General features: G+C 28.2%; 3 protein-coding genes across 3 annotated transcripts in view; 2 read left to right on the top strand and 1 right to left on the bottom strand.

Annotated features, from left to right (window-relative positions):
- The window catches only part of LOC130672714 (uncharacterized), an 84,235-nt gene that overhangs the window by 4,490 nt on the left and 59,536 nt on the right, over positions 1-20,209 (bottom strand). The gene's annotated exons all lie outside the window — the stretch shown is intronic.
- LOC130673340 (uncharacterized) lies at positions 3,118-10,618 on the top strand. Its single transcript, XM_057478315.1, has 7 exons — positions 3,118-3,163; positions 6,574-6,720; positions 6,840-7,012; positions 7,089-7,306; positions 7,383-7,603; positions 7,716-7,851; positions 9,852-10,618. Exons 1-7 carry the CDS (start codon positions 3,118-3,120, stop codon positions 10,165-10,167), a joined length of 1,257 nt encoding a protein of 418 aa, XP_057334298.1. The 3' UTR covers positions 10,168-10,618.
- On the top strand, positions 14,022-20,076 carry LOC130672709 (uncharacterized). The gene is made up of 8 exons (XM_057477408.1): positions 14,022-14,688; positions 15,557-15,701; positions 15,777-15,926; positions 16,005-16,189; positions 16,251-16,465; positions 16,538-16,758; positions 19,554-19,692; positions 19,773-20,076. Exons 1-8 carry the CDS (start codon positions 14,080-14,082, stop codon positions 20,074-20,076), a joined length of 1,968 nt encoding a protein of 655 aa, XP_057333391.1. The 5' UTR covers positions 14,022-14,079.

Raw genomic sequence — 20,209 nt, 5'->3', positions numbered from 1 at the left:
TTTACATACTGCCTTTCTATCTTACCCTTATTTAACATTAGCTCAATGGAAAAGCAGTAAGTGCCCTTTTCCTAAGCACGGCAGGGCAGACTAAGGAAAGGAATCGCATGCGGGAACCCCTGATTAAACAAAGCGATTCACTCAATGATGAATCTATATAGCAGTAACATTGAATCATTTTAAATCGTTTCTTTTAATCAGGAAGTCATCCCGACTAGAATTTTACATAAGCATCTGACAAGATCCTTAATAGATTAACGTTATTTCAAATAAGGTTTAGATCGGGATTTCCTGACGAGGAAATGATATGGACGTAACGCTAATGACCCATTAGGCCCTTATCAAGATTACCTTATCCGGTCCTTACCAAGATGTCTACATCAAATCCTTATCAGGGTTGTCTTATTAGTAATTATTTTTTAATTAAATCCGGAAAGTGATTTAATGTATTAGGAGATCACTACTCAGAGAAAGTAAATATGTTTTTTATTGATGAAAAAATCCCGACGACTGTTGGGCTCGAACCCGCATCCTTCCGATTCAAAGTTCTTGATGCTATCCACTGTGCTGACCTGCGTATGTGATCGTGTAAGTGTAAATAGTATATTTATTATGATATGAAAGAATAACAGATGAAGTAAAAAATCCGTGATGCAATGATTAATACATTCTTTACATAAATATATTATTGTTCTGTTCTCTGTTCAATTTTTAGCCAGTAAATAAAAAATTTAAAGGAATTGGAAATTTTTACCGTCAAAAAGGTTATTAAATTATTAGCCCATGGTAGTTCAAGAAAGCGAGAATGCTACCCCGGTGTGGTCTTGATCAGGAAATCATCAGAATAGCGCGATGGTGAATAACTTGTTTTTTTAATAAAGATATCCTAATGTGGTCCTGATAAGGAACTCGCCAGGTTTGCTCTATTAAGGCAAACCTTATGTCAACCTGAGAAGGTTCTCATAGTACTTCAGGTAAATCACGAAAAATTCTTATTAGGAGGGTTCGAATCTCGGTCAAAACTAATGCTCGTGATCAACTAATTCACTGGAAAAAAGTGAACTTAACGTATAAATAGTGAAAATTTTACTTTTTGAACAGTAGATTTAAAACATTACTTTTTAATAAGTAATTATCATGAGAACTATTTACTACTAATAACTACAGTGAATTTCAATGTTTTCATAAGTGCATCATTTCACTGGGTAAATGAGTGTATATGCACTAATTTCAAGTGGCCGACTTTTAGCAGTGGCAAAATAGTGAATATACACTGTGAATTAGTGATAATCCACTATTTAGGTTTAGAGAGCACAGAGAATATAAACAATAATAATAATAATAACATAAATAATAACATCAATTAAGAGGGGTCAGCTCGTTTTTCTCTACCATACCCAAGTCGACGAGCGGTACAATTTTAGTTGCACTTGCGCAGTGAATGGAAATTTTTTCCGCGTTTTACTCTTGAACAAAAGAACATTTTTTAAAAGTGAAAACATAAATTGCTAGATTATAAAGTAATGCATCAAGCCTCATTCTTATTGTAGCTTTTAGAGGTTTTGTTTGAGAAAAAAGCTTAGAAAAAAATTACTATCGATCCTTTTTAAATGAACTATCGTTCTTTTTTTTTTTAATTCAATTATAACAAAAATTTAAATTTTTTTTTAATAATTCGAAAAGTTTCCATCTAATCAAATAAAATAAAAAATATTGGGAGGCTTAATGTTTAATTACAGGAAGTTACTTTAGATTATTGTATTACTGTTATCATCAATATAACAGTTTAGCAGTAATTAAATTTCGAAATCACTTTGTTCTACAATTCATAAGTACATTGTATAAAATTTGACCTAAAAAAACAAGTCATTAACGAAATTAAAGAACCTATTAATGATTCATTACTAAGTACAATTAGTGATTTTTAATGCGATTGTTTTTTATAATTTTTTTTCGAGTAAGAAAAAAAAACAAAATGTTTTTTTAATGATAGTGTAATAAATCGCAAAGTAAATTATCCTGACTTTTAATATTTCAGTCAGAATTTTATTAAAATTAAAGTGCATTGATAAATTTTGCAACGAAAAAACAAATACAAAAATAAGTATTAATGACAAATTAATTGTTATCGGCATTCCTGTGTCTATTTGATAATTTTTTCCTCTTAATCCCTAATCGTACTGATTGTGAAATGAAGTATATAAACAATTTGAAATAATTAAAACAACATCAATTGAAAATAAAACCGTTAACGTTTCAATTAATACATACTGTTTTATAAAAAACAATAATTAATTTTTTTAACTTAATATTTAAAAATAAAATGAATTTAAAATTAATTTTGTTGATAATTATCGGAATCACAGAACAAGTTTTATCAAATAATAATAAAGATGAATATATTAGTGATTTTTTTACTAAAAACTCATTTGTCGATAATTTAACAAAATCACCTGGAGAATATATGAAAAACATGTCTATTGCTAAGCATTTACGTAATACATTTAGCGAATTAATAAATATACCTCGAGTAAATATAAGTGAAGGTCTAGTAAGAAAAAATTTATTTGATGGATTTGCTTACATAAAAGAAGCTTTTGAATTTATTAAAAAATTAAATTGGGATAATCAAAATAATAATTATATTCATCAAGTAATGAATGTAACGGAAAATTGCAGAAATTCGATGTTTTATTTTTTTCAAAGTCTTGATGACATTGATTCGGTATTTGATACGGTATTTTCAAATTATTTGAACACTTATGGTGAATATAAAGTTTCGACAACGGATTTTTTTAATGAAAAAATCGTTAGTAAAAATAAATTTCGTGATTCTATATTAAACTTACAATTGTATACATTACCATCGATAAATGAGGTGGCTATTAGTAGAAATATTAGAGAAAATATATTTAAAATCTACTCTCAGTGTTTTGAAAATGTAAGTATTTTTTTATTTATTTTTTATAATAAACATTTTTTATCTTTTAATTACATAAAATAAAAAATTAATTACAGATTGCGGATAAATTTTATTGTAATCGTATGCCTTTAAGTAACCAATTATTTAAACTTTATGAGCGCACATTACTGGGCGTTATGAAAGCATATACAATAATGATAGTTGGTCATGACTTTTTAAATATACAGGAAAATGAATACGGTATGTTAATTTAATAAATCGGGGACGGGCGGGCAAAACAGACCCGGGTGTGCAAAACGAATTCCCTCAAAAGTTTGATAAAAATTTTTTTTTTTTAGAATTCGTCCTAATCGTAACTTATTACTATCATTATAATTTTTTTTGGCACAATTGTTAGTGTCCTAAATTTTTTTTTATTACAAAAGTCTTTTCTGGGAATTTCAGTACTTAAAATCATTTTTTAAGTTGAAGTCCAGTGTTTACTGATTATTTTCCTGTCATTGAAACTTATTATTTATAGAATAAAATTAAAGGAATGTAAAACTTTAAAAGTAAAAATCAAAATAGAATATAGGAATCCTACACTGAAAGAAATTTTCTTTAAAAATTACCTTTATATTCACGGTAATCGTGAGACGAATGGCACGACCTAATCATTTGTCGGTAAGTGAGATAATTTTTAACTTTTTTTCAACAAATTTTACCGTAGTCTACTGTAAACTTTATTCGGTTTTCCGTAAATTTTATGAAGTTTACCACAAAATAAATAAATTTTTTCGTGATTTTCATTTCAAAAATGGTAGTAAATCAAAGCGCCGCATTATGTCCCACGAGTACAGGGAATTTAACGGTCATTTTTAAGGAAAATTTCTTTCCGTGTAGCATTGTCTTAAGTAAGTTATACTTGACGCATATCCTTCAGCAAGTTTCTTACGATAGATTTAAACAGGACTTGAAGAAAATGTATTTCATAAGTATATTTGCCAAAGATTTTATCGTTTTGCTTAAGATTCTTCTTAAAGACTTACGGAAATCTGTAAAAGCAGTCTACTTTTTTTCTCGGCATCTTCATTTACTATTAATTGTATTGCAAATCACTCTTTTTTTACTTAGATTGAATATAAACAATTTTATTACAGTCATTTTTTATACGGCAAAAAACTTAATTTTTACTTTTGGGGGTGGGGGGGGGTCCCTTTTACTCATCTGAGTAAAAATAAAATTTGACGTTTAAAAAATTAAATTTTCATCTTCTGCCGTAACACCGCTGCAACGCAGCAGTTTGGAGGACAAAATCGCCGCACGATAAATTTTTATTCTTTGCCGTCATAGCCGCAACACCGCCGTAACACAGCTGCACGCTATGGAAATTATATTAAAATCTCTGCCGCAACACAGCTACACGCTATCGAAATTTTATTAAAATTTCTGCCGCAACACAGCGGCCCCGGGTGAAAATATTTATTGTTATTATTATTATTCCATTTGATTGAGTAGAATAGAAATAATTGTATTTATTAAATACTTATTTCATTGTCCGGGAAAAGAGAATTATATATAGCCGTATATTAAAATTTCCAATATATACACAGAAAAAAAAATTAACTTGGTTCAAGTAAATTATTTTCTTCAAAATATTATTCTTGTTTCGAAACATCTAAACTTCTCAATTCAAAAAAATTTCAGTCTTGAATAAATAAATTATTACTCTTCAATGGAGAGTAAAAATTTTTCTTTCAAAAATTTTAATCTTAAAAGAAGCATTTTTTGCTTTCAAACAAGATATATATGTATTCCTCCCAAGAATTTTTTTCTCTTGGTTTGAGGCCGATAATATTGACTCAGGATGATACCGACTTAGTTTGAGTATGGCGCATTTTTTGAATCAGGATGTTATTTTATTCGGATCAGAAATATACAAATATATTTTTAAAAATTATTAATCAGTTTATTACTACAATGGTTACTTATACTAATTTTTGATTTGGAAGTTAAATGCATATTTTTATTTGAAAAAAAATTTATTTGTACTAAAAATTTAAATAATATTTTTGTTTAATGGCCACATTTTCAATAATAGAAAATTTGAGGTTACCCAGTAAATAAGCATTGACAATTAAATACATTTACTGTGAAAATCTTTAAAGTTTGAACACAGTAATTATTTAGTACTTTAAGTATTATGATACCGAAATTTGTTCATATGCATATACATTAAACAAAAATAATTATCAACGGCGAGATTAATGTTTTGATGTTCAAATTGTGAACTTACAATTCAAAACTAACTACAACTGACCGAGAAAAACAAGCAAGTACGCTGTTCTCATCGAGGCGCCACCTGGCGTCAAAATGTTCACTTCACTCAAGTAAATCTGTTACTTGGTTTGAGAGTTAGATTTATTGTGTGAAAAAAAATATACTTTTGAACCAAGCATATACAAATCTTGATTTAAGAATCCTGAAACTTCTTGAGCCAAGAAATAAATTCTTGAAGCAAAAAAAATGGACTTTTTCAAACTAGTATCCTTGGTTCAAGAATATTTCACTTGAATCAAGTTAATTTTTTTTCTGTGTATATAACTATGTACTGAAATTTCAAATAAATTAAAAAAAAGACTTACTCAATGTCTGTATTTTATACTTTTTTTTTTTTTTTTGTTCAATCATTTTTGTGATGCGGGAGTTATCAGATTTGTGGTCAATTTAATTTCTAATCGAGTAGAAAATTTAATTTAGGGAAAAAACGCTAGAATTATCAACCGACCGCACACGCTTTAGTGGGATTCGAACCCGAGATCTTACGAACGAAAGACCGACGCTTTAACGACTAGGCTACGCTACTTTTTTTTTTTTAAATAAAGTTTATTTATTCTTAGCCAGTACATTGTTAGATTATGAGTATAAATACAACTTAAAAAAAACTCTTATATAATTTATACAGATCTTAGTATATATTGAAGCTGTTGGGCACTGAGGTGCTACTCACATGCTATAATGACAAGCCGGGGGGCTATTTGAGTTTTGCTTCACTTGAAATTTTTTGGTGATTATTGTGTGATACAAACATTGACAACAAATTATAAAAAGACGGAAAAAAGGCTTATGCAAAAACCGTCTATGACTGTAAGTTAATAAATTATGGTCTTAATACTAATAAGAATGCAATAAAAAAGAAGAAAAAAAAAGAAGCGATACTAGGCTACGCTACCGACAGTGGCTACAAAGTTTACTTGTTCTATATAAGAAAATTATTTCAAAAATGATAAAATATATACGATTCATTTGTCGAGTGTTGCGGCTGTGGTGCGGCGGTGTTGCGGCAATCATAATTTTATTATTTTGTTGCAAATTTGTTGCTGCAGTGTTGCGGGCATTGAGAGCCCGTGCGGCGCTGTTGCAGCGGTTTAGCGGCGATTTTACGCTTTTACTCGGGCATCCGAGAAAGAAAATTTTTTTCGATCGCTACTGAAAATTTTAATTACTTCAAGTGGAAGTGACAAAACTATGATCCAGCGATCCTGTTTTGCTCACCTTTTTCCTATGTCACTAATATAACGATTATAAAAATATTTTTTTTCAATACTGAAAATTTGGTGGTTTCAATATATAACTTTAATCGCTAAACATTTGTGAATAATTTATTTTAGATTTATATATTGAGGTAGAGAAAGTATATTACGAAGAATATGCATCGATCATACGTAATATTGCAATAACAGCAACTAGAGAAATTTTTAAAATTACAACTGCACATAAAACATACAAAAAGTGTGACCCAATTAAATGGACAGAAGGTTATTATTATTATTATTATTATTATTATTATTATTATTATTATTATTATTATTATTATTATTATTATAATTTAATATAAAATTCTGTTCATTAATATAAAATATTTTTTCTAATTCAGGAGATAATTATATTCGTATAAAAAATTATGTATCGAGTGAAGCCAATGTCGGTGTAATAGAAAAAAACTCTGATTTTAAGTTAAAACAAAATACTAAATCAGAATTTGAGTGTAATGATTACACAATGCTTACAGATTTTCAATATTCAGTTATAAGTAAACAGTGTCCGGAAGTGAGAATTTTATTTTTTGTTTTTAATGAAAAACTATGATTGGTAATAAGACATTAATTAATTAATAACTTAACAGATTTTTGAATTAAATTCTTATCGGATTATTGATTGCGCTGATGATATAAGTAAAGCCATAGTCAATGAAAATTATACAAATTGGTCAATAAAATGCGATATTGAGAATTATGGAATAAATCTTGAGAAATTGTGTGCTTGCGACAGATCATCTGATACTAAATTAAGTATTCGTACTGTGAGTTTGAGAGAGCAAGTAACTGACAGCAGTGACAATTAGTAAATAAAATAAAAGATATTATTATTATTATTTATTTGAATTTCAACATAAAAACGAGGATTTTATTTTTGTTAGTGTTGTCACCGGCATCAAATTTACAGTTAAAGATAATATGATAACGATAAACATCCAAGAGGGACAATTAGTCAATGGTATTGTGGATCCAACGACTGTCAAATGGAAAACCGATCTTGGAAATTTGCCTAAAAATGGTCCGGATAGTGTCGTACTCAATTATTATTTTAAATCATTTGATCTAGATGATATTGAATTACCGTACGGTCAATTTGTCACAGGTAATTTTTTTTTTTCGATGAAAAATTAACTTTTATTGTGTCAATTTAGAGGAGTTAAATTTCATGAACGTTGATATTTAAAAATTTTGTGTTATTTTAAATATTACCATAGGAGTTAAATTCGAATTAGTGGGTGAGAGTCATCTTGCATTATCAATAAGAGGGACCGAAATGTGGAACAATATAAAATCATGGCCATCAAAAATTAGTCAATGGCATGTACCACCAGTAAATTTAAAAGACGAAAGGTTGTAATTTAGAAAATAAAATATTACATAATATTATGACACAGAAAGAAATTTACAGTAACGACCCTACTTAAAAAATCCGATAGATTTTCATAGTTGTATGTATAGAGCCTATAATCATAGAACTCATTCATTTTTATAAAATCTCTATGAGAGTTCATGAGAATCAACAAGTGAAACTGTTATTCACTTCTTAATTTATGAATTTCACAATTTGACTAGTAACTATAACTAGCGAATAGTTAAATATTTTACTAGATATAAATAAATTTTAATAAAAAACTTTCAAAATAAAAAAAAATAAAAGTACAGAACAATAATATATTTATATGAAGAGTACGTCAATCATAAAATCACAGATTTTTTATTTCTTCCCTGATGAAAAAAGATTTTATACAATTGTATAGAATTATATATCAATTATATATGGGGCATTCCACGCCAAATCGACCACTTTTGAACCCGACTCCTTTAATTTGGTTGAAAATTTTTTCTCTTTTTCTACCCCATCAAAAACGTTTCTCATAATTTTTTCAAATTTTTTCACCCAATCGAAAAAAAGTTGTAAATTTTTGAAAAAAATGGCTTTTTTTGTTTTAAATAGCTATAACTTTTTCAAAACTCGACTGATTAGGACGTTTTTTTTTCAAAATTTTTGTTTTTAAATGTACTTTTTGAACAAAAATACAAAAAATTATTGCAACCTATCTTCATTGTTTTTTTGTAGATTTTTAGAAAAAATCAAAAATTTTTCGATGTTTACCATTTTTGATTTTTGATTTTTTTTTTTTATATGAAACTTTGACATTTTCTGCAGATCCTCAAATTTTTTCAGAGTGATGTTTTTTCGATTTATATTTTTCTTTTCCAATTGAAAAAAAAAGTTTTCTACAACTAGCCTTATTTTTCATAACACCATGCTTAAAATTTTTGAGAGTGCTCAGAAAACTTTCAAATTTGGAAAAAAAAAATAAAAACAATAAATTTAAATGGTAATCCTCGAATTAATTTGAATTTTGTTCGAAAAATCAAGTTTAAAAATAGAAGGACCTTCTGAATAACTTTTTTGTATTTTTTCTGAAAACTAAATTTGAAAACGAAGAAAATTGAAAAAAAAAGTTTTCGTTTGGTCCATTTTTGGACAGATGCTGGCAATTAAAAAAAAAATTCTTTTAACCATAAAACTAAGAGTGTAGGAGGAATTTTTTTTTTAATTGCCAGCATCTGTCCAAAAATGGATTCCCATATTCACTTTTCAATTTAGTGGATTCTCATATTCACTTATCAAATCAGTGATTTCTAATATTCACATATTCATTTAGTGCATATTCACTAATTCTGCGTGGTACGATTGTAACATTGACAATTAGTGAATATTCACTTGAAATTAGTGAAAAATCACTAATTCATATTTAAAGAGTAGGAATGGCACTCATACAAATTATGGTACCTATTCCTATACGATATCAGAATAGTTCCTATAAAATTATGGTAATGATTACTGTGATAGTACGGTAACCATTATCACAATCTTATGGTAAGCGTTACCGTATATTACCGTAATGATTTCCATAATTTATGATAAAGGTTGCCATACTATCATGGTAACTTTAGTCATAATATTATGAGAATCATAACCATAATATAGCAGTAATGTTTACCATAATATATGGGAACGCTTACCATATTTACTTATTCCCATACGCATTTAGGAACCGTTTCAATGTGGATATAGGATTTATTACTATGTGACTATGGGAGCTATTCTCATGATCATGAGCATGGTAATTATTACTATAGTTCAATTATCATTTGTTCCCATAGTTATGGAAATTTTTCCCAGAAATTATGGGCGTATATCTCATACTTCTAAGTAATTATAATCGTAACGTTATGGGTTTATATTTCATAAACATACTAAAGACGATTACCATAATTTTCTTTCTGTGTATTTATAAAATTATTTAAATAAATATAAATATAATTTTTTAATATTATAGAATTAAAATAGACATTACGGACTTTGCAAACTCTGCAGAAATAAAAAATCAAACTACAGAATTGAGTCGATCAAGGCGTGATTACATTAGTTTATCTGTTGGATTATATTCAAATGAATTCAATAATTTGGCAATTATTCCATTTTTCGATTCGCAAGATGTCGTAACAGAACCACCAGCGCCACTTGGTGGGGTGGGATTATTTTACAAAAGTCAACTTGGTTTTGGCGGATTTCTATCATTAAAATACATCGCATCTGAGTATAATTACAATGCGCAAGCTGAACTTGATTATTTAGAAAACCGTACATTATAATATACTGGAATATATATTTGTATAATTAAATGAATTTAAACATTTCAAAGTTGATGTCTATTTTCAACGTTCTATTGACTTATGATTCAATTATATATTGGGAATTTGTAATAAAATGTTTGTGGGTTTTTTATTGTTGATAGACTAATCACAACTACAAGAAGTAGTTTTTTTATTTTATTTTTTTTTATAACTTACAAAAAGTCAAAGTACTCAAATTCTCATTAGAAAAAACATCTTTTATTAATAGATTTAAAACGTAGATTTTTTTAATTTTTAAATACACAATTGTTTTTTACATATGAATAAATAAAAATAAAAATTTTTTGATCGTAAAGCACACTCTGACGCTTCGCATCATGAGTCATGCAATATATGTAATATTTAATATGTAAAAAATTTATCGGAAAGTCAGTTAGAATTTTTTTAAACGAATAGAAGAATTTTTCAATTCCGAACCAATAAATTGTAAAATTGTAACGAATCTGTATCATTGTGATTGGATTAAAAGTTAATGTCAAAATAATTAATTAAATTTAATATAGTTAAGTGCTTGTGTACTGACAAAGATTGTGTTAATGAATTTATGGTTCGTTAAAATCAAAAATAATTAATGGAAATTAATGAAAAAAGACATTAATCATTAACAGATAGCTTTGATTTAAACCACATTATTAATCATCATTAGAGTACTTTTTATTGATCTACTTTTGCGATATAATTTTTAAGTTAAAAAAGTTAATTGGATTTAAAAAGAAAAATAAAAAAAAAATTAGTGTTAAAGTAATAAAAAATTTGGGTTTTTTTTTCTTCAACAAAAATAGCTCGTATAAAAAAAATTATGATAAAGTTATAATTAAATATTTTTAATGAAAGTTATAAATTGATGGAACATTTAAAAAGTGGTTGCTCCCCATTGGGTACTTAAAAATAAATTATCAATCACCAAATTTATTTGTACAATTTTACGTTCAATAAAATAACATTTTTTTATTATTTTTTATTACATTTGTTCATTAGCGTCGCAATAATTATTTATAACAATGACAATTTATCTGTAAATCATTAATATATATTTATAAATTTGTTGTCAAAACAAAATAAAACAAAACTGTTATCAAGTAGTAATGAAATAATATTTAAAATATTTGTATCCCTGCCTTCGAAATTAAAAAATTTTTGTATGTCAAAATTTCGATTATTTTTGTGTCCATCTTACCCCTTCTTAGCAGATTAAGAAAAATAAAAAGTTTATGAAATGAAATAAAAATATTTGATAAGTACAAGAAATTAATCCCGTGCCTCTAAATGTCAATGGCGGTAATGAAAACCCGTGAAAAAATGGATTAGATCAAAGTGGACGTATGTATCTCTACAAATTTAAGTCTACGCAAACACGGAGATATAAATTTTATCAATATGACAATCTTCCTTAATTCAATTATATCTGTTTTAATTTAATAGTTCATACATCATCATTAGAAATACTGGTATATGTTCGTACCATAATAAAAATTCATATATTTGATTCAAGTATACGACAAATAGCTTTTATGAAGACACTATACCAAAAAAATCCACATAGGATTACATGGGAACCCACAGGAATCCATATAGAAAAGTATGGAATTGTGTAAGAATCCTAGGAATCAATATAGGAGTGTATAGATTTAGATAAGAATCCATGGGAGGAAACCATAGCTGTAGGTACCTGGATTCCCATGTAGGAGCTTCATATAGAAACTGGATACCTAGATTCTCATATAGGAACTTGGATATATGAGTTCTTCGTGGAAAATTCATATAGGAATAAAAGAACACACTTATATACATATGGGAACCCCTATGGGAATCCATCCAAAATCCGTTGAAAATCTTAGGCCACCCCCAATCTTCGGATCTACCCCTTAAGTCACTCTTAAGCAGTCGAATTACATAAATTTTTTTCATTTTCGTTGCGTGAAAAACGTTCCGATCTTCAAGTACATTAAAAAACAGGATAATGACAGTTTTTGTTATCGTGACAAACATAATTAGCTTACGGTAACAAATAAATTTGTTGTAGAACAAATGATATTGCGTCGTAATTAAGAAATGGATTTGTTATCAAAATACCTGATAAGGTAAAAGCCCCTATACCCGCTCAGTACCATTAGTCGCTCACTTTAACGGTTTAATGCGTTTTTTATGATTTTTAGAAAAAAAAATTTCAACTAAAATAATTATTATTGATGAATAGTTATTTGTGAATCTAAAGATATTAAAATATGATGTATCAAATTATTTTATAATAGATTATAAATTTAAATTAAGTGACTGTTTTCAAAATCGCGCTCATCCGGGCATTTTTTACTCTAACGTTCATTCGTTTGATTAAATTTAGGTTACGTCAAATTTTTTAAGAATTATTATAACTATATCTTATTAAATATTTTTTTAAAATTTATGAAATTTTATATTATGAAAGAATAAAGTAGCTTAATTTATAAACTATTTTCCAAATCAATAAACTTATCATAGTTTTATTGATATTGTCTTTGAGCGACTATAGGGCCATGTGTTGATCGAGTAATGGTACATCACAACTTTTAGCGAGCGACTATGGTTACACTCAAGGACCTTATTTAAAAAATTGATAATAATTAATTATCAACATTATTCTTCAAACTAAAATTTTATTCTAATACTTAAAACTACAAAAAATGTTTTCATTTTATTTAATCATTTATATTGAGTGATTTAATCTCACTCCAATGAAAAGTGAGCGGGTATAGGGGCTTTTACTTTATAAGATTCAAAAGAGATCCTGTCAATCATACGTGATCATTACGATCATACATGGTTATATATGAATGTGTGTAATCATGCAGGATCAGATCCGAAAAATGGTCCTGCATGATCATACCTAATCATACCTGCTCATACATGGCCATATCATGTATGATCATGCAGGGCCATTTTTCGGATCTGATCAGATCTGAGTATTCATACATGGTCATATATGATCACATCTGAGCATTTGTTACCGTAAGCAATCTTAGCTTATGATTACAAAAAATTTTTTTAGGTGCAACAAATTCGTTTTGTTACTTTAACAAATCAATTTTTTTTGTATAACACAACAGTTTTGTTACAATTATAAGCAATTTCCAAGCGCAACAAACGATTTGATATCAACATCAAAATATTGTAATCACAACAAATATTTCGTTATCTATTTAATAAGGCAGAAATTTGTTACCATAAGTCATCGTATCTTGTGGTTACGAAAAGAATTTTTCTGTGTATTCAACAAGAAACAAGAAATGCTCAATTTTTGGACATTCAATACTTTATTTTAATTAATGAACAAGTACAAAAATCAAACTTCCATTAGTAACCCACACGGAAAAAGTATATATCCGTATATATTCGGGCAAATCTGAATATATGCGGCATATATTCAGATTTGCCCGAATATATACGGATATATACTTTTTCCGTGTGGGAAAAGCGTCTTTGAACATATTTAAATAATTAATTATGTCATTGCGTATTTTACAAATAATTTTATTGAAATTTTTTAAGTTTCCAAAAGCGGCAAAAAACGGAACCTATACCCTACATAAAAGTTTATCACCTATAATTGATAAAGAATGTTAATTAAAAAACTCCCAATTAAAAATTATAGTTCTTTTGAAATTTTCAATATAGTCGCTAATAACCAATGTCTTTTATTTCTTATCATTACTATTAAACCGACTTAATATAGTTTTAAGTTTTTTTTTTCTTACTTGATTATAGTGGGGATCTATAATCAGTCCGCCACGTATATAAATCTATTTTTTACATTAACTTCCTTTTATTATTTTTACTTTCAATTAGACTTGAAAAAAAAAAAAAAAAAAAATTATTTGATCGTCAAAATAAAAAATGACTGCAATATTTTTTATTATGAAAAATATTTTAATAATAACAATAACAATATTAATATTTAAATCAAAAAATGTTTGTGGGACATACAGTGATTTAAATAAAGTTACAAATGCGATAATAACACTGACAAATCTCTTGGATGAAATGATAAATCATCCACGTCCAATAACAAATACCGATAAAAATCGTGACAAAATATTGGAATCCTTCGATAAAATCTATAAATTATGTCGAAATTTCGACGACTCATCGATAAATCATTTGGGTAATGTATTTAAATCTCAAATAAATTGGTATGACAACACAGATAGTTTGAAAGTACAACTCGACAGTAGTGAGACTAAAAAAGAAAAAGAGGACGCAATATTTTTTGACATATTGGAACTTATTGAAAATAAATTTCACAACCAATTTATGGATTATTTGGCTGATTACGATGGCTGTAACACTGACACTGTTGATAGGTTTATTGGAAATATTATTGATAATAAAAACTATCAAGATATGATTGATTTGATAAATTCATTTACTACATTGGCATTTGCGACACAGAGAAATGACATACAAAATATATTTGGTATTATTGTCTCACAATTACAAAGAAAGGTAATTTATATACATTACTTTCGATTAATAATTAATAAGTCATTGTTAATCATAATGAAATTTATCGTTGATCGATAATTTTAATTTCCACTTCATTAATCTATAAATTACTCATCAACTATTAGATTGATGTAAAAATTACATGATGCTTTTTTATAGCTCTTAAAATTATCTACAAAAAAAGTCTTTATAAATTTTCATCAAAAATCAATAATTTACTAGATATTTACCATTAATCATAGAAAAACCATATTAATCATGATTATCATTCTAATCTGATTAATCCATAAATTACTCATTAACTATTAGTTTTATATAAAAACTGTATGAAACCTTGTTTGTAGAGCTTAAAATTATCTACAAAAATAGTCATTACAAATTTTTACCTAAAATCAATAGTTAACAAGATATTTATTATTAATCATAAGGAATTCATCTTAGATTTATAATTTTAATTTCTCCTTCATTAATCTGTAAATTACCCATCAACTATTAGATTTATGTGAAAATTACATAATACTTATTTCATAGCTCTTAATATTATCTACAAAAAATGACCTTGTAAGCTTTCGTCAAAAATCAGTAATTTACTAGATATTTACCATTAATCATACAAACCGTATTATTCATGATGATCATTCCAATCTGATTAATCCGTAAATTACTCATTAACTATAAGATTTACATAAAAATCACATCAGACCTTTTCTGTAGCCCTGATAATTTCTTCAAAAAGTGTCGGAATAACTTTTTCCTTAACTCGAATAGTTTCCAAGATATTTGTCATTAATAAAAACAAAAATGTATATTACAACTAACTGTTGTTTTTATGCTATAAATTCATTAATAAATAAATATTAATTTGAAGGCAAACACTTTTCTAACATGTGATGACGTACCAGCTTATGAGCAGCTCTATAATTTATATGAAAGAATTTTGGCTACTGCTAGCAAAGCATACGCGATGTTAATCATTTCGTTTAAATTTCGACAGTTGCGATTGTCAAATTACAGTATGTATTAACTAATTTATTAATTAATACCATTAATTCGTTTTTAATAATATATCAATATTATTGTAAATAAAGATCTATTCGAAAATGAACAACACGTTGCACTGGAAAATTACAAAAATTCGTTAAAGGAAATAACTAAATCTGCGACATATTATTTAAATTCAATTGACAACACTATTTATAAGTCATACAAAAATTGTGATCCAGAAGTATGGCAAGAAGGTTAATAATTAATATTAATTTTAAGTTATAATAATAAATGAATGAATAAATTAATTGATTAGTTAATTAAATGTATAGGAAAAAATTATATACGAGTTAAAAACTATGTTACGTATCACGCTCCGGAGAGAAAAATTGAATATGAATATATTACAAAAAATATGACAAATGCTGACAAAGAAATGGAATGTAATAGAATACGAGGTTATTGGGACCCATCTGGTTCTGAAACTGGAATGATTCTTAGTATGGCATGCCCTTACGTAAGTTTGATATTTAAAATAAAATTTATAAGAAATAACAGTTATTTTTAATTTTTGCCAGATTTATGAAGATGACAATAGAAAAAAAGATTTTTGTCCTAAGAATGTTCAAGAAATATTTATGTTTCCTGTTCACACTCATTTACCATCAGGTTGCATTGATGGAAAAGTTAATGAACTTGATAAATATTGCGCTTGTGATTTAAGTTATGATGATTATGACAGTCATCGTGTATTGAGTTTGAGAGCATACTATACGGACACTACATTAAATCAGTAAGATTTTTAGATATTATTTAAATAATTATAAATTTATCGAATTGATACTAAATGCGTTTCGTTTACTAGGGTTGTGGTGGGTATTAGGTGGGTTGTTAAAAATAATATTATCGCATTGGAACTTAAACAAGGAACATTAGTAAATGGAACTGTCGATGTTGCGACAGTATTTTGGAACACAACTTTTGGTTACCCACCAGATGATGGTCCTGATTATGTTAAACTCGATTACAGAGTTAAAACCTTCAATCTAGATGATATTGAATTACCTCATGGGCAATTTGTTACTGGTAAATTATAGATAAGGTGACCGGTCCAGTGAATGAACACGACTGGCAAACGAACATTATTTCATTTTTACCTACACAATTTAGATTTTAATCACAATTACATAAAGAAAATACTTTACTGCTGTTTGATTGACAAATTCTAAAACCCCTAGTAACATTGTCTTAAGCAAGTAACTTGACGAATGTCCTTCAGAAAATTTCTTACGGTAGATTTAAACAATCCCTATCAAACAAGTCCATATGGAAATCTGGCCTATATTCCTATGTGGGTTTCCACATGGCATTTTCATATATATTCTCATTTGGTTTCCTATAGGAATTTTAATCTTTTCTTGTATTCATAAACGCGTGTCAATAGACGATTAACATAGAAATCCAGATACCCCGCATTCTATCAAATTTACTTATATCGAAACCGAGATTTCCTACGTAGATATCTTACATGGGAGTATACACGGAAAAAAATAAATAGTAAATGCAACATGATGCAGTCTTGGTAAATAAACATGATGAAATCATGTTGCATCCACATGATTTGTCATGTTTCGGCTACATGATAATCATGTTGCGGTAGCATGAGAAAAATCATGTGGCAGCAACATGATTTTCATGTAGCCTTAATAGCATAAAATTAAGCTGCAACAACTAAATATTTATGCTTCAGAAAAATTTTTTATTATCAAGCATCTAGATTTTTTCGGATTTATAATATTGCAGATGCAAATTATCAAATTAAATCATTTGTAAATGATATTTTTGCTTAAGGGGTTAGAGGTAGTCAGGATTTTCAAAAAATCGATTTTTTGCTTGATAATAAATAATTTTTCTGAAGCATAAATATGTAGTTCTTGCAGCTTAATTTTATGCTATTAAGGCTACATGAAAATCATTTTGCTGCCACATGATTTTTCTCATGCTACCGCAACATGATTGTCATGTAGCCGAAACATAACAAATCATGTTGCTGCCACATGATTATCATGTAGCCGAAACATGACAAATCATGTGGATGCAACATGATTTCATCATGTTTATTTACCAAGACTGCATCATGTTGCATTTACTATTTATTTTTAACTTCCCGCTAAGAAAATTGTAAATTTTCAAAAATTCGGGAAGTTATTGGTTTCGGTCCGATTTACGAAAATCGAATTTCCATCAGATGTCGACGTTTCGAGGTCCTAGGAAGCTATCCTGACTAATTTCACGATGATGTCCGAGTGTATGTATGTGTGTACGTACGTATGTATGTATGTAAATATTTATAACTCTTGAACGGATGAACCGATTTTGATCGTTGAGGTGTCATTCGACGCGGCTTGTTAATGTCTTGAAGCCGTAAAAATTTGAACTTAATCGGTAGGGTGCGTTCAGAGATATTTCAAAAATAAAATTTTTTCGAAAATGTTTTATTTGGATAACTTTTAATTTGCTCGATGGATTGATTCCGAAATCTAATCAGCTCTAAAACTCTATAAGCCGCGTCGAATGCCACCTCAACCATCAAAATCGGTTCATTCGTTCAAGAGAAACCGATGACGAAAGAATTCAAAAAAAATTTTTTCCTTGGTTTTTTTGAAATTTCTCAAAAACGGCTAAATAAATCAATTTCAAAATTTGATCAGCTTCAGAACTTGATAAAACGCGTCGATTGCCACCTCAACCATCAAAATCGGTTTATTCGTTCGCGAGATATCGTGGGAGAAGGAAATGCTAAAAAATGGTTTTTTACAGAACAATGGCATACAAAAGTATTTGCGAGCTCGAAGAGCTCGAAAATGTATTCACAATAATGTTTTAGAGCTCAACGAGCTCGAAAACAGCGGGAAGTTTTGGGGCTGGTCCGCAGGGTCAACTGACAGACCGATTTTTTTCTGTGTAGATACCCAGTTTCCTATGTGAAGTTTCCACATGGGAATCTAGGTACTCACAGTTTCCTATGTGGGTCTCCAACATGGGAATCCAAGTACTCGCAGTTTGCTATGTGGATTTCCCATATAGAAATCCAGATACACATGGTTTTCTATATGGGTTCTTATATGAATCATTGCACTCCTATATTAATTCTTATGGATTCTTACTTAAACCCATACTTTTCTATATGGATTCTTATGGGTTCCCATTTAATACTAAATGGAATTTTTTGGATAGGGAAGACTAGAAGAAGAAGTATTTCATAAGTATACTTGCCAAAGACTTCATTAAGTCTTGCTTAAGATTCTTCTTAAAGACTTACGGAAATCTGTAGAAACAGTCTGCAGCAATTCTTAACCAATATGTCTACTATATATCAATGTTAGGTCAGAGTTGTTGCAGAATTGCTTAAGATATCGGGTTTCTTTTTCTCCGAATCACTCCAAGCTCAACACACAGTACCTATAGTTGACCCAATGGTCCTCATTTAAATTTAAAGTGCTAGAAATTAATAATATTATCACTCGATCAAATTATATCGAATATTTAGTGAGCACCACTGAGTTTACCATACTAATGCTGAATAGACGGCTCACGATGTAACAAAGTAAGAGTGGCCGTATACAGGTATCTTAAGCAATTCTGCAGAAAATCTGAGCTAATGTAGATTTGCTGAAGACTGAAGATACAGATTTACGTAAGACTTCCTCAAGAATGCCATTAGGGCGTACTTTAGTTCCAAATTTGTTGCATCTTTCTATATAAACATTTAAAAATATGACTGTTCATTCACTGGTTAAGCGTTCATTTACTGGCTGAGTCGGCCTATTGAAGTATAAATTACATAGTTAAAATTTTTCAAAAATTACATTTTATTGCAGGTGTCAAATTTGAAGTCCTTAGCAACAAACATATTACGCTAGTAGTTAGAGGATCAACAATGTATAATAATCATAAAGTTTTTTCAGCTGCTGATAATACATGGCACTATCCAAAAATCGACGATACCGAAAATTCAAGGTTTATAATTATGTTAATTCATTATATTTATTTACATGAAATTAAACAAATAATTTTAAATAATATTTAATTCATTTCAGACACAATATCAAATTAGACGATTTTAGAAATTCAGCAGAATCAACATTTAAAAATAATGAAATGAGTCATTCAGGACAACACTACGTACGTTTGACACCAGCAGTATATTCTAGAGTTCATAATAATATTGCGGTGATACCATTCATTGATTCTCGCGGGATAGCTTCGTCACCTCCATCCCCATTTGGTGGGTTAGGATTAATTTACAAAGGACAGTTGGGTTATGGTGGTTACATTGCATTTAAATATATTTTATCTAAGCACAATCTTAATATTGATAATAGAATATTAGCTATCAATTAACTATGATTCATTATATGTTATAATTATTAATCTGTTATTATATATTTATAAATTTTTAGCAAATAATTTTAATGACAATAAAAATAAAATTTAATTGTTAGTTCATACATTGAAATTTTTTAAAAATTAAACA

Source organism: Microplitis mediator, chromosome 8 (genome assembly GCF_029852145.1).
Source record: "Microplitis mediator isolate UGA2020A chromosome 8, iyMicMedi2.1, whole genome shotgun sequence".
NCBI lineage: Eukaryota > Metazoa > Arthropoda > Insecta > Hymenoptera > Braconidae > Microplitis > Microplitis mediator.
This window is presented reverse-complemented; position numbering and strand designations above follow the sequence as displayed.

What these genes read in the sequence shown, in the direction of transcription:
- LOC130672709 (XM_057477408.1), top strand. Translation starts at nt 14,080, where the DNA reads ATGACTGCAATATTTTTTATTATGAAAAATATTTTAATAATAACAATA. An exon ending in GTTGCGATTGTCAAATTACA is followed by an intron (nt 15,702 to 15,776) that starts GTATGTATTAAC and finishes TTGTAAATAAAG; the next exon opens with ATCTATTCGAAAATGAACAA. An exon ending in TCCAGAAGTATGGCAAGAAG is followed by an intron (nt 15,927 to 16,004) that starts GTTAATAATTAA and finishes TTAAATGTATAG; the next exon opens with GAAAAAATTATATACGAGTT.
- LOC130673340 (XM_057478315.1), top strand. Translation starts at nt 3,118, where the DNA reads ATGATAGTTGGTCATGACTTTTTAAATATACAGGAAAATGAATACG. An exon ending in GTACGGTCAATTTGTCACAG is followed by an intron (nt 7,604 to 7,715) that starts GTAATTTTTTTT and finishes ATATTACCATAG; the next exon opens with GAGTTAAATTCGAATTAGTG. An exon ending in GTAAATTTAAAAGACGAAAG is followed by an intron (nt 7,852 to 9,851) that starts GTTGTAATTTAG and finishes TTAATATTATAG; the next exon opens with AATTAAAATAGACATTACGG.